At 43.8% G+C, this 15905-nt stretch overlaps 1 protein-coding gene across 50 annotated transcripts in view; it reads right to left on the bottom strand.

Annotated features, from left to right (window-relative positions):
- Positions 1-820: 820 nt before the first annotated feature.
- Positions 821-15905, bottom strand: part of LOC110089212 (uncharacterized) — a 147965-nt gene continuing 132880 nt past the window's right edge. For all 50 annotated transcript variants that reach the window (XM_078386320.1, XM_078386317.1, XM_078386311.1 and 47 more), the window contains one exon: positions 821-15905. This exon is cut by the window's right edge and continues 26318 nt beyond it. In XM_078386320.1, coding sequence (XP_078242446.1) covers positions 2542-6159 — 3618 coding nt within the window. In that variant the 5' untranslated portion in view covers positions 6160-15905 and the 3' untranslated portion in view covers positions 821-2541.

The following is a 15905-nucleotide window of genomic DNA, read 5'->3' as shown; positions in this document are numbered from 1 at the left end:
GATAGTCAAAAGGTGGTTTGCCATTGCTGCAGGACAAATTTAAAAGTGCAAGAGAATAAGATAAAAGTTTTAACTTTATGAGGCAATCAGTTAAGGCAAAATGGAGAAGAAAGTATTTATACTGTATGTGAAAATATAGAAGACTTTGTAAAAAGGTGTACTACATGTATGTCCACTTTCACAGTGATACAATTAGAGGTTTCAGTATTTGATTTGAATTGCAAGGGTTTTCCAAATTCGTCCAGCCTTTGACAGTCTAATCCAGGGGTATCAAATTCAATTTACCTGGGGGCTGCTGGAGGCAGAGTCTGGGTGAGGCTGGGCCACATCAGATTTCCCGCCAAGTGGAGCAAGAGCCCTAGGAAGCCACCCAGGAGTTTCCTTAGCCCAGCTGGGGCTCTGAGGAGGAGGAAGCACCACTGGGTGCTGAGGCAGCCGCTGGCCGAGCTGGTGCTGGGGGTGCTGAGAGAGAAAGCGAGCTGCTTCCCTGGAAGAGGTGGTGGTGGCAGCGGCTGCTGGTGGCAGCGCTGTTGGAGGCACTCTTTGAGGACAGCCTGGGAGCAAGCTCCACTCTCAGGCATTGCTCGGCGGTGGCTCAGGCGCTCGGGGAAAAGGGCTGGCAGTGCACCTCGCTCGCCAGCTCTCCCCCAAGCCAGTGCCTCTTGCACCCTCCATCCGGAACTGCAGCCCGCCAGCTGGCAGACAGGCGGGCCGGCTGGCAGGCTGCAGTTCCGGATAGAGGGTGCAAGAGGCGCTGCCTTAGGAGAGAGCCGGCGAGCGAGGCGAGGCTTTTTTTTTACTCTTGACAGCAGAGGACGTGTGGGCACTTCAGGGGGGCAGGCAAGGCGGGGGCCGCAAACTATCATCCAGCGGGCCACAAATGGCCCCCGGGCCGCATGTTTGAGACCCCTGGTCTAATCCATGCTCCACGAGAGCTCACCTTATACTTGGGTAGTTGTAATTTGTCTAGATCAATTTTCTCCTTTCACGTCCCCAAACCATACAGCTTTGTTGTTAATATTATCTTCATTGATTTTTTTTACTTAAATCAGACTCCCAAAAGTAATACAGTAGGACCCCCATTTCGACAGGATCAATATTCATGGTTTCATTTATCCACTGTTTGGCACAGCTCTATATACAGCATATAAGGCCTTTGTCCTACGCCATTGTGGCCTTTGTCCTGCCCGCTTCTATGTTGTATATAGGGTTGTATATAGGGTTCCCTCATATCTACGGTTTTAGTCATCCACAGTAGATCATGGAACCAATCTCCCACAGATTTGGAGGTCCTACTGTATACATTACTTTCTAAAGAAACAAAGGAATAGGGAATGGTGTTTTTTTTTCTTTGTCTTAATAGTTATACTTTTGTAAGACTGTATTTCTCTTTATTAGGACAAATGCATCCTGAAAAATGAATAAAAGAATCTACATGTTTTCAGTAAATTCCTCAGACCTAAGCGAATGGAAAACATGGCTGCCAATACTGGAGAGAAGAGTTACTCCACTCTCAAGCCACAGGGAATATGGGTTAGGTGACAATATGAGGGGGTTATATACCTCTCTAGCTAAAAATATTTATTATTTTGAAAATGAAAAGTGCAGTGAGATGTGCTCAGTTTACTTAGACCAAACATATATTTTACTTCTCTGTTTAATAGTGTGACAAACCCAGACCTACTGGGATCTGCCACACAGTTACACTAAGCTGCCACCAACCATTCCCTTTAAGAAGTCACACAGACCAGGGATGGATTTTCAAACAAATAAGGAATAAGGTTTATTTAAATACACACATGGAAAAATAAAGCGATCAGGTGAATAAAATAAAGTAACGTGGCTTATTCTCACTCATACAAGCATACAGTTTGGTTCACCCAGAACCCTTAACTTGAAGCACAGACCCTGAACCTATCAGTTCTGGCTACCCAACAGACACCTGAACCTATCAGGTTGGTACTCTGACACACAGTAGTACCCTGTCTGACACACAGACTCCCACAACAGCTTCTTCTTCCCAGCTGCTGCTTCGTCACCTCCCAGTGTCTCTCAGCATCTCCCTTTCACCACACAGGCATCACATATTTATACAGTACAGCCCCTCCTCCTGATGTCCCGCCTTCCACTCCCCATAGGATGGAACTTTCCCTCCAAACCCATGACAGACAGGTAACATCAGTGCTGTATGTAACACCTCCCCTCTTTAAAAGTTGTTTTGTGGGGGGAAAGCTAAGGTGCTTTTCACCAAAAAACAACCTGTATAAAATACACAAAAACAGTTATACATACCATATTATACTTACTCATACTTACACTCCAAGTTAACCATAGCAAATATGCATTTAAATATTTTACCATATACAGTACATCAATTTACCTTTATTAATACAAACCAAATTCAAAACCAGGTACATTTTACTTTTTATCAGCATTATATACACATAGTCCATGTTCTTTCGCCGTCTTCATTCTTCAGGTCTTCTTGATAAGGCGTCAGCAACACAGTTCACTGACCCTCTGACCACCTTCACTTCAAAGTCATAGTCCTTTTTGAAGCTTCCTACTCAGGTAGGACACTGGATGTTGGTCACCATTCTCATCCTCCTGGCACAGAACTGCTCCTACCCCGCTGTTAGACGCATCGGTGTAGATGATGAACTCCCGGTCGAAGTCTGGAGCACGCAGGACAGGATAGTTGATTAACGCCTCCTTCAACCTCTGGAACGCCGCCTCACAGTCACTGGTCCACGGGATGCGGTCATCAGCCGTCTTCCTCGTCAGATCGGTCAGCGGAGCCGCAATCTCGCTAAACCTCGGGATGAACTTTCTGTAGTAGCCCACCAACCCAAGAAATGATTTGACCTTTTTCTTGGTGTTGGGTCTAGGCCAATCACGAACAGCTTCTATTTTGGCCTCCAGGGGTTTTATCATTCCTCCCCCTACCATGTGACCCAAGTATTTTATTTCTGGGCTACCCAGCTGACACTTGCTGGCCTTTACTGTTAGCCCTGCTGCACTTAACCTCTGCAGCACTAACTCCAGGTGTATCAGGTGATCTTCCCAGGTATTACTGAAGATCCCTATGTCGTCAATGTAGGCCACTGTAAAGTCACTGAGCCCTGCCAAGGTCTGGTCCATCAGCCTTTGGAATGTGGCTGGTGCATTTCTGAGACCAAAGCTCAGGACTCGAAACTCATAGAGACCAAAAGGGCTGCAAAAGGCAGTCTTTTCTTGATCCCTGGGATCAATTCTTAATTGCCAATATCCCTTTACCAGGTCCAATGATGAGATGAACCGACAACCCCCTATGGTTTCAATCAGGTTGTCTAGCCTGGGCATTGGGTAGGCATCAGGAGTGGTTACACGGTTTAATTTCCTGTAATCAACACAAAACCTAATGCTCCCATCAGGCTTGTCCACAAGGACTATCGGAGAGGACCAAGGACTAGAAGATGGGACGATTATGTTCTCCCTAAGCATCTCGTCCAGCTCCTTCCGCACCTTGTCCCTATAGGGTCCCGTTACTCGGTATGGGGATACTGCCTGCGGGGGTGCATCCCCTGTGTGGATCCGATGCATCACTCCCTTCACTATCCCCGGCTTGTTGGAAAACACCTGCTGATATTTACTAAGCAGCATTTTTAGTTCTTGCTGCTGGTCTTGGGTAAGTGCAGGACTGATCTTTACCTCCTCTGGGTTGTATTTTACTTCCCCTCTACCCTCCCAGAAGGGTAACTCAGCTTCCTCACTCTCAGCTGCTTTTATCGCGAATAAAACCCTCTGTTCCCCTCTGTAGTAGGGTTTTAGGGCATTTACATGAACCACCCTCCTTGCTTGGTTCTCCTCCTGCTCTATTAGGTAGTTCAGGTCTGACATCTTGGAAATGACCCTATATGGTCCTGCCCATTTGAGCTGCAGTTTATTCTCTCTGCAGGGCCTAAGCCAAAGCACTTCCTCCCCTGGGTCAAAGTGCCTCTCTCTAGCTTTGTGGTCATACCATGTTTTCTGTCTGACCTTCTGAGCTTGCAGGTTTTCTGCTGCCAGCTCTAGATTTTTCTTTAGGTCATTCATCAAGGTGTCTATGTATGTCACAACGCCTTGTGGGTCATCCTGGGTGATCTGCTCCCAATTTTGTTTGATCAAATCAAGGGGCCCTTTCACCCCTAAGTGTGCAGCAGACATGTCAGAGTGACCCCTTTGTAAGATCATGGGGCGATACTTTTCAGGTACCACCAGCTGACTTCTGATCCCATCTCCCCCTTTTGAGATATTCCTCAGGGTTTCTCTATATAAAATCCCCTTTTTCTCCAGAAATCTCACTGGGGTTTCAGGTGTTAGCTGGGCGTCAGTCACCTGTTCAAAACACCTTTGGAGAGTGGCGTCTGCCTTTTGCTCCTGTCCAAATCTGCTGTCTGTGGTTAAGGTTTCCACCACAGCTTCTGAACTCCCCTCTGCTTCCGCCTCTGGCTCATCATTACCCCCCTGAACTGTCCCTGTGGTGGCTTGTGAGCGTGTAATCACTAGCACCCTTTTCACATGTTCAGCCAGGTCATTTCCCACGAGCACGGCTGCTGGCAGAGTCGATGAAATCGCTAGCCGCCAAGCTCCCCTCCAGCCTTGAAAGTTGACAGGTACCTCTGCTACTGGCAGAGAGATTACCTGCCCCTCAATCCCTGCTACCTTCATGCTCTCATTTGGGATTATAAACTCCCTGGGAATAATATCTGGATGGCACAGGGTTACCTGGGAACACGTGTCCCGCAGCCCCCTATACTGACGGTCAAGTATTCCTACGTCCACCCCTGCTGTCTCAAACAACTGGGAATCTGTTTTCACCAGCAAGCAGCGCTTTACCTCTACAAGAGGACCATTTTCCTCAGCCTGATCAGCAGAGGTAGCTGTTCCAGACTGAGTAGTCATGGCAACAGGCTCCCTCGGTGACACTGAGCCTTGCTCTTTCTGGACACAGAACACAGCTTTTGGCTTGGTCCCACTAGAATTCTGAGGCACCATTCCTTTTAGCTGCTTTAACTTCTCACACTCTGAGATTAGATGACCCTTTCCTTGACAGAAATAGCATTTTCTGGTGTATTTTGATTCTCTCTCATCTTGTTTTGGTTTTCCCTCCAAAATCTGAGGTCTTAGTTTCATGTCTGAGGGCTTCCCTTCACCATGGGCCCCTCCCCCTTGCTGGCTTTTCCCTGGTCCCTGAGAGTACTTGCTGTAGGTTTCTTTGGGTTTACCTACAGATTTCCCCTCACCCAAGGGCTTTCTTATTTGAGAAATAAAATCTGCAATCTCTGCGGCTGCTGCCACAGATTTCGGTTTCCTTTCCCTCACCTGGAATTTCAATTCCCCCTGCAGGACTGAATAGAACTGTTCCAGTGCTATCAAGTCTTTAAGCTGCTCATAGGTCTCTGTCCCTTCCTGCGATAGCCATTTCTCAAGCAGCCTCACCAATTGGGCCCCCACTTGGGTAAAAGTCTGTTCTGGTTTTTTTGTGAGGGACCTGAATCTTTGTCTCAGCTGCTCTGCATTTATCCCATGTCTGGCAAACACCAGTTTTTTAAACTCTGCAAAATCTTTCATCAGTTCCTCAGGCATCTCGGCATAGACCTCAGCCAGGCTACCACTGATTAAAGACCGCATGATGGTCATCTTCTCAGTTTCCCTCACTGAGAAGTCCACAAACGCTCTTTCCACTAAGGAAAAGAACACCTCAGGACAATCTCCCTTGTGGTACACAGGGAATTTCTTCAGGTCAGCTTTAGACAGTTGGCCTCCCTCAGAATCCCTATTGTTATTATTGTTCTGGTTCATCATTTCCAGTTTTTTTAATTCATACGCCATCCTTTCTTTTTCCAGAGCAATTCTCTCTCTCTCTAATTCAAATTGCCTTTGTTTCTCTCTTTCCCTTTCCTCCATTTCAATTTGCCTTTCCCTTTCCTCCCTTCTTTCTCTCTCTAATCTTTCCTCCACTTCAAATTGCCTCATCCTCAGTTCATGCTGTTGGGCTATGAGCAATTTTCTGAGTTCTGGGTCTTGCTCTCCTGTGCTGTCACCTTGCACTGAGCCAAATTCCTCCTCAGAACCTTGGTCAATCTGGGGGTCTTTCACTTCACTCATTTCTGCTACTTGGCTTCGAGTCAAGGGCATAACCCCCCCTCAGAACAGGCTGCTTTAAAAAGTCAAGCCTCAAAATAAAACGACCACTTTTTTCCTTCTTGCCTCAGAACCAGCTCTCCCTAGAGATTGCTGCTGTTCTTCAGCACTACTTGCAACAGTATCGAGTCAGAGCCTACCCCCCTCTGCTGGGCCTCTCAGCTGGCAAGCTAGATCACTGTTGCTACGCAGTTTTGCCTCAGCTTTTTCCCGCCAAAACTAGGCTGCCTCAGAGCACCTTAATCTAAGTCTCCCCAGTTGGCACGTTCTTCTACTAGCGAACCTCCCCGTGAGGTACACCTAGAAGATTACCTACGCGCCTCAGACTGTCCCTGACTAGACCCCCCTTGCTCTGGGCACACTTGCCAAGGCTTTGCTGGACCACTGGACAACTGGACCAGTCGTATCCCACACGCTGGACACCAATCAATGTGACAAACCCAGACCTACTGGGATCTGCCACACAGTTACACTAAGCTGCCACCAACCATTCCCTTTAAGAAGTCACACAGACCAGGGATGGATTTTCAAACAAATAAGGAATAAGGTTTATTTAAATACACACATGGAAAAATAAAGCGATCAGGTGAATAAAATAAAGTAACGTGGCTTATTCTCACTCATACAAGCATACAGTTTGGTTCACCCAGAACCCTTAACTTGAAGCACAGACCCTGAACCTATCAGTTCTGGCTACCCAACAGACACCTGAACCTATCAGGTTGGTACTCTGACACACAGTAGTACCCTGTCTGACACACAGACTCCCACAACAGCTTCTTCTTCCCAGCTGCTGCTTCGTCACCTCCCAGTGTCTCTCAGCATCTCCCTTTCACCACACAGGCATCACATATTTATACAGTACAGCCCCTCCTCCTGATGTCCCGCCTTCCACTCCCCATAGGATGGAACTTTCCCTCCAAACCCATGACAGACAGGTAACATCAGTGCTGTATGTAACAAATAGGAAGAGTGCTTGCTTGAACACAAGATTAAATATATAATCAGCTCAACAATATACAGTGGTTCTTACTCAGAAAGGTAGTAAAATGGCACAAATCACTCTTAAGTTCATCATTCTCCCCATTCATTCATTCATTCATTCATTCATTCATTCATTCATTCATTCATTCATTCATTCATTCATTTAACTTTTATGCCACCCACACTACCCAAAGGTCTCTGGGCGGCTTACAACAATTTGATTTCAATAAAAAAATTAAAAAACACTTGAAATATAATTAAAATACAATGCTCTAAAAATTGCCATCAGGACCCACAGCTGATAGTATTTCAATTAAAAACCTTCAAGAACAGGAAGGTTTTGACCTGGCACGGAAACATCATCAACGTTGGCACCAGACGAATCTCCCTTGGGATAGCGTTCCATAGTCTGGAAGCAGCTGCTGAAATGGCCCTTTGTCTCCAAGCCATCTCTCTTACCTCCTTGAGGGATGGCTCTTTCAGGAGGGCCCCCTGGCTAGATCTTAATTGCCGGGTAGGTTCATATGGAAGGAGGCGGTCTTTCAGGTATCCAGGGTCCAAGCCGTTTACGGCTTTATGTGTCAAAACAAGCACTTTGAATTGCGCCCGGGCAGTGACTGGTAACCAATGTAATTTGACCAGAATTGGCTTGATGTGTTCCCTAGTGGCCCCACCACTCACCAGCTGCACAGCTCAATTCTGAACCAGTTGCAGTCACCGGACCATCTTCAAAGGCAGCCCCATGTACAGTGCATTGCAGTAATCTATACGGGATGTTACCAGTGCATGCGTAACTATCATGAGACTCTGCTCTTCCAGGTAGGGCCATAGCCAGCATAATTTCCGCAGCTGAAGGAACGTGTCTCTGGCCACCAAGTCTACCTGGGCTTCCAAAGTTAGACCGGGGTCCGGGAACACCCCCAGGCTGTGGACCCTGTCCCTTAGGGGGAGTGCAACCCCATTCAGGGCAGGGAAATGGCCCTCCAGCCTGTCCAGCAAAGCACCCACTAACAGCACTTCCGTCTTGTCTGGATTGACTTTCAATTTATTAATCCTCATCCAGTCCATTATCAGGTTCAGCACAGAAACCGCCTCACCTGGATTGGTGGAAAATGAGAGGCACAGTTGAGTGTCATCAGTATATTGCTGTCTCCTCAGCCCAAACCTCCTGATGACCTCTCCCAGCAGTTCCATGTAGATGTTAAACAGCATGGGGGACAGTATCAAGCCCCAAGGAACCCCATGCCATAGACACCATGGGGCAGACAAACTGTCCCCCAGCATCACCTTCTGGACATGGTCAGTCAGGAAGGAGCAGAACCACTGTAAAGCGGTGCCCCCAACTCCCAATCCAGCCTGCCTATCCAGAAGGACACCATGGCCGATGGTGTTGAAAGCCACTGAGAAGTCACACTCCCCCTGTCTTTCTCCTGGCAAAGGTCATCGTACAGGGTGACCAAGGCAGTCTCTGTGCCAAAGCCCAGCCTGAAACCCGATTGAAATGGATCCAGAAAATCTGTTTCATCCAGCAACGTCTGGAGTTGCCCAGCCACAACGCACTCCAACACCTTGCCCAAATAAGGGAAGTTCACCACTGATCGGTAGTTAACCACCAGCCCTGGGTCCAGGTTAGGCTTTTTGAGGAGTGGCCAAACTACCGCCTCTTTCAAGGTGGTAGGGACTACTCCCTCTCTCAAAGAGGCATTCATGGCCTCCTGAACCCAGGTGCAACCCCCCCGGCAGATCTTCCAGTTAACCAAGATGGACAAGGGTCAAGTGGAGTGGTGGTAGAATGAAAAGATGCAAGCACCCTGTCCACAGCCTCAGGTCTCAACAATTGAAACTCATCCATTAATACTTGACCTAAGCACAGCACACTGGACACACCCTCAGATTCTGCACTAATGGTAGAATCCAACCCATTGTGAATCTGAGCGATTTCCCCTTCAAAATGAATGGCAACCTCATTCATGACCGCATGCTGATGAGTGGTCCGGGACCTCCACCAGATTTCCCAGTTGAAGAAGATCCCGGACCACCTGAAACAGCTCTGCTGGATTACATTCTGAAGAAGCAATACGGATGGCGAAATATTGCCGTTTCGCCAGCCATATTGCCATGAAATAGGCCCAATAATCGACTTTTAAGTCTTGTTCAATCGAACTCCTGGAAGGATTTCCTCCACCTGTGCTCCAGCCGTCTCCTCTCTCGCTTCATTGCCCGCAGTTCAACTGAGAAGTTTCCAAACATAGAAACAAATATGTTCCTTAAATCTTTCCAATTTATTCCCAACCTCTGCTTTTAAAAAATGTGAGTGTCCTCTGGTGTGAAACATTCAGTTTTGACTAAAAGTGATAAATAATCATTGCCATGAAATAATACAAGGATTAATCCTTTACTTATTTCATGGTTTGACGTAAGGAAAATATGACAATGAGAAATAAATTGTTTCATATTACATAAACATAATGCTGAAAGCCCTAATTTCTGAGTCCTTAATTTATTTCTGAAGAGAGATGAGCATCTGAACAAGGACTCATGGTTTTCTGTGTGAACTGCACTTCCCGCGTATGATGTCCACATACCTTAGGGTAGGCCTATAAACCCCGTAAAAGTTTGGGCCCGAACTATCTCATGGACCATATATCCCTTTATGAGCCTCCTCTAGTGTTAAGATTGGGGATGGGCATGAACTGCTGGTTCATAGGTTCATGCTGGTTCATCTTTTGGACAAACTGATGTTCAGCATTTCCCAGCACAGTGGGTGCCCTCCTTTGCTGCACTCAGATGCAGCACCTGCAGAAATCAGGGCAGAGAAGCAAGAGCACTGCCTCTGAGTGGGAACTCACTAGAGGGAGCAGGGCTGGGAACCACCAAATACCTGTTTGACAAAAGGACAAACCAGCATGATCCACCATTTCATGACCATCTCTAATTAAGATCATCAGGAGAGGCCTTCCTCTCTGTCCCACCACCTTCACAGGTGTGGTCACAGGAGAGAACCTTCTCTGTTGCTGCTCCAGACTCTGGTACTCCCACCCACAGGAGACTAGACTGGCCCCACCTTTACTGTCCTTCCCTAAGCAGGCAAAGACCTTTCTCTTCAGGGAAGCTTTCCCTGAGTGAATACCTGCTGACTGGGGAGTTTTTAATGAATTGTTGTACCTTACTCAGCTTTGAATGTGTTTTGGAATACAATTTTTGGTATTGTATCCATTGATACTTTTAGTATTGTGTGCTCATTATTATTATTAAATTAAATACTGTCTTTTAATTGCTGCAAGCTGCCTTGGGCCTTTTAAACCAGAAAAGTAGGTTAGAAATATTTAAAATAAATAATCTTGCAGGTGGCTCCGCGTGTCTGCTGCTGTTTCAGAGTTCATACTGCATCCAAGTTTTATTGTTGTGACACAATATAAAATATGCTCAGGACATCTTTAAAATCTCGACTGAGCTAGAAGTTGCCTGGTGTATTCTGCTCCCATGACTGTGTTCATTTCTGACATTTATGTGTCTTCCAGAATTGTCTCCATACTTAAACCTGCCTCCTGTGCTGCCGAGGTCTCATCTGGTAGCTTGTCATCTGGTGGTATCTCCATCCTCCAGCATATGTTCCTATCATCTATCCTCCCTTAAGTCTTGTGCCCCTTTTTGGCATATCTCTGAAACTGTTTATATTTTAAAAAAATGCTGGGTGCATGCCAGTCTTCTATATAAAATAATCTTGCAGAATGTCACGCTGTTATATTAAAAAGAAAAGTTCTCTAAGACCTTTTGCTATTATTCATTGCTCACTTTGGTTATCTCTGTATGCTTCTAATCATATATGATCAGGTGCCAGTTCTAGTATTAGGCAGAAGTGAGGTGGCAGCACCTGGGAGGTGGGCAGGATATTGCTGTGTCTGCCCCACATGGCTTGCTCCTCAGCCCATAAACCACCCTCAGGTGCAATAGAGGAAGCCAGTGTTGATGTCAGATTCAGCTGTCTGACTGATCGACTTCTCTACCATGAATGAGGAGAGAATTCCATTAGGTCTTTCATCATTAAACATTTGGAGCCAACTCACATATATATATTTCAATATGGGTCTTGTTGTCTATGTATAAATAGGATTAGAAAGTGAGAGAGAAAGAGAGGTTATGGATTTATGTATGTCTACATGTACAGTATGTATATCTAAACAGATGTGCATGTATCTAAACATGGTCCTGATACTTCAATGCATTTCTTGTTTTTGTACTTTTTCTGTAGCACTCAGAAAAGCAGTCTGTGCATTTTCACCAAATGAACCCTTCTGCTGTTTATGTGTGGGCTACACCCTCCTTGGAGATATATAGACTCTTCTTTTGAATTTATAGAAGAAGCACACAACCAGGACATGAAATACATGCATCTTTCTGCATCACAGTTAGGCTATTGTGTAATTATGTTCTTTTTTATTTCCTGATTGATTATCTAGCAAACTAATAATTAAATATAAATCAAAGTGCATATTGCCAAAACTTCAATAGAGGTGATTTTTGATGTCTTGTGGAAAATGCAGTATAGCTTTACAGAAGAAATCTGTAATTCATAAGAAAATCTGCCTTTAGTTAAATTGGGCTCCAATGATTAATTATCTAAAGCTTTATATTATTAATCTACTTGCTGAAGCTTCTAGTCCTAACCAATTTGAACCATTCAAAAACCAAGATGTGATTGTATCCTTTGAATCATTGTATTGTTAACACTATGTGGTACCCAGTGTGGTGTAGTAGGTAGAATGATAGACTTAGACTCTGGAGACCAGGGTTCAAATCCTCTCAGAAACTCATTGAGGGAGCAGGGAGTAAAACCACTCCTTAAATATCTCACCTTGAAAGCCCTATCAGGGTCCCCATAAATAGGTTCTGACCTGACGGCAAATAACTGTCTAATTATTGATACTTTAAATAAAAACAGTCATGTTGGCCTAGCACAGCAAACATGTAGTAATTGACATTTTTTACAGCTAAGAACCTGAGACTGATCAGTAGTGTTTCACTCCAGTGAAACAATTCTTTTTGGAATATAGGGCTAGACCCGTGCACTAGCCACTCACCAGCAAGTCAGATTTATCAGCAAAAGTTGGCTTCCACTTGCACAATTGATGTAGCAGTGATTGAACCTGAATATCTAGGCAAGCTGCATTCAACAGGCAAGATATGTATTATTATGTATAGTAGCTTCTCTTTGAAACCAAAGTTAATCACAAACATTGAGACTGTTGCAAGTAACCAGAACTTGGATGAAGAGTGTTCATTACTCATTCACCATTGTTTGAAAATTAGACATTTAAGGAAAAGGAGAATGAGAGCTCAAAGATCATTATTACCACTTGATTTTCTATTAATAGCAGAGTCTGATTATATCAAGAAAAGACATGCAAAATAAAGAGTACATCTCTAGCATCTGGAAAGTAGAAAGAAAGGCCCTCAACCAACCTGTCACCCATGACAGCTAAACATATACTGATATGTTGTAAGAGATAAAGAGTAGTCAATTCATGGATAAAAATGATCAAGTTGTCTCTTGCCAGTTTAGAACAGACAAAACTCTACAGCTGAACGCTCAAACCTGTTCCAAGTCTTGCTTGAAATACCGTTAAAGGAAGATACATTTTGAGGACTTCAGACCGTTTTGGCCGAAGTACATCTGTTTTATGCAGCAAATACAAATCTGTCTCATTCCAACCTGCATTTCTGGGTCACTTGAGACATTTAAACTGCACTTATAATTAACAGCTATTTTTAAACAGTGAAAAAATAGAGCACTGGTAAGGTACAAAAGCATTAAAATTGCCCCAGTTTTGCTTTTCAATAGGACACACTACTGCAATATGCTTCAAGATCAAAGAGAGCTCAGTCGAAAGAGACAGGCTGATCAGTGGGGATAAATAGTTCCCATTATGATGGTGTAAGAAAAGGGTTCTTTCAATTGAAACAATTTAATAACCACATTCATTACACTGGTGTCCACTTGGTTTTTATCTGAGCAATTTTTGCATAACTGGGGAGCAAGTTCAATTGAGCTTATTCTCTAGAAATTAAGATGTGCAGGGTCTGACATTCAAAAATTAAGCACTAATAGCCTGCAAAGCAGTTGTCTTGAGATTTTTCCCCAGGATATAGTTAGATCTGCCTATCACTAATTATGTCAAATGCAAATGTATTCTCTAGGATGTACCAAAATTTTCATTCACTTCTTTCAAAGCAGCTAAGGTTACATCAAGTGGGCTTCTGGGTTTTGAGCAACTTTATAAATTTGTACTAGAAAATCAGGAGTTACAAAACAACAGTACTACTTGTACATTTCCCTATCAGAGGGCTGGAGAAGGGAAAAGCTAGAACTGATTTTTAACAGCCCTGCTAAGCAAAACAACCAAGCAGTGTCACCAGGGTGACATTTCCAGCAAAGAACAAGAGAGTCATTGATAGATTTCTTTCTTCTTCCAATGCTGACTTCAGCTACGGACACCTAAGTATTAGAAAAGAGTTGAATTCACTGCCAACCGGCTTGGCTCAGAACAACTACGTTTGTAAATTCTCCACTGCACAGCAAAGCAATGTACAAAGTGAACCACAGTTTTATTTTATTTTTATTTTTTTCATGAAAGGCTACAAAAGAGTGAATGTACACCAATGGTTTTAAGGAAGAACTGAATTAGAGTTTTGCTCCTGAACCATCCCGTCTTCCCTACCAGTTCCTTCCTGCTGTCCTCCCAGCAGCCAAGGAAACATCCATATAAGAGGTTTGAAAAAACATTTCCCTGTGAACACTGAATCCTCTCTTGTTATTTTTCCACCCTTGCCAAACCAGCCAAGAGTGAAGAACTCTTGAAGCATGCATTGGGTGGCAACTTCATAATAGCACCACTTCTTGTCTCCTTCTTTCCCCTTTCCTTTTCACAAGATGAGGTGTTTAAAAAAATGTGAATTTGCCCTTCTCTCAACAAGAGCTTTTAAATGGATGCCTTTCCGAAAGTTACATTGTTTTCTGCTGGCCCTTTTTTTTTCTAGGTGGGATCTGCAAAATAAAAACCATACATTTCAACCCAGAAAATGGAACACTTGAAAAAGATAATGCTTTTAAAATGAATAACTTGAACCACTCAAGTCAATTAAAATACTATTAATTGTTCATACTGTTGACCATTCACTGCCATTGGTATTATTTTCCCTTTTAACTAAATACTAAAGATTCTTCCAAAAGATATCCAGCACATTTATAAATAGAAAATTATATACCTTGCTGGGTAGGGGCAAGTATATTGTACATTGGCCTAGTCTTAGATTCATACCACTTATTCCTTTTTCATGTCTCCAAAATGATTCTCTCTCTCTCTCTCTCTCTCTCTCTCTCACACACACACACACACACACACACACACACACACACACACACACACACACACACACACACACACACACACACACACACACACACACACACACACACACACACACACACACACACACACACACTTTTCTTTGTTTAGACACAGCCCCAGAATAATTAAAACAAAGTATGCCAGATTTATTTATTTTTGGTTCATTTTTTTCCAGCCCTAAAGCTCAAATAACAGTGCAACAGCAGCATGAAATGTGGTTATAATAGCCTGAGACCACATTTCCTGAAACTAAAACATAGGAGATAATGGTGTGAAGGTACAAATTAAATGCAAATAAAACAGTTTCTCCATTGTTACTAATCCCTGGATTGGATTTCAGGGAGGAAATTAGCTGTAATATTTAACCTCTTTGTGTTGTAACCATTGACATATTATTAGTTTTCTGGGGGTTAAGAGTTTAAGCAGAAGTCTTTAGACAATTTCAGAAAGCCACCTGTCAACTTTTAAGGAAGTTATTAGAGAAAATGAGTTTAGGGCCATGGGTTTAAAATCTTGAGCTGGATTTGAAAGTATTCACAAACTTAAACACACAAAAGAAGGGGAATGACTTGTTCACTTACTTTCAAGTCATACTGATTCAGTACTGTACGACTTCACATACACACACTTTTCACAGTCTAGAATAAAGCCAATCCAAGACATATTGGGATCAATGTAAAAAAAATGCCAGGGGTGTTTCCCCATCCTCCATATCATGAGCAACATAGTCTCAGTACAATTGTGCCTACATATTGTAGAAGTTGTTGATTTACATTATACCCTTTTCCATCACCTCAGTAAAATTAGTCCTCGATCCTCCCAAAATTCCATTGTAGAAAAAAGCATATAGAAAAGATGACATTTTGCACTTCATTTTAAAAACTACGGTAACAGACACTGTACTACTTTATGGTATCCATTGCTGACTGTCACAGTAGCAGTTTTACCTTACTTTATGGAAGTTCTGCCTCTGCAGTGGGAGAGCACTTCTCTCCCATCAAAAAGCATACTCATTTTTCCTGGAGGAGCTGTTTTTTTTCAGCTGAGGCAGGGTTGCCAGTTTCACCCTACCTAGAGAAATCCATGTGTACACAAGGATATCTTGAGAAGATTGTATTCCCACATACAGTGGGGTCTTGACTTGAGAACTTAATCCGTATTGGAAGGCGGTTCTCAAGTCAAAAAGTTCTCAGGTCAAATCTGCATTTCCCATAGGAATGCATTGAAAACCATTTGATCCGTATGTGCTCTTTTCCGTCCATAGAAACTAATGGGAAGCTGCTATTCTGCCTTCGACCACTAGAGGGAGATATTTTGTTTCTTTTTTTCTTAGGTCAAGAAAGGTTC

The sequence above is a fragment of the Pogona vitticeps genome, chromosome 2 (genome assembly GCF_051106095.1).
Source record: "Pogona vitticeps strain Pit_001003342236 chromosome 2, PviZW2.1, whole genome shotgun sequence".
Classification (NCBI taxonomy): Eukaryota; Metazoa; Chordata; class Lepidosauria; order Squamata; family Agamidae; genus Pogona; species Pogona vitticeps.
Note: the sequence above shows the minus strand (reverse complement) of the source record. Positions and strands in the feature narration are given on the sequence as shown.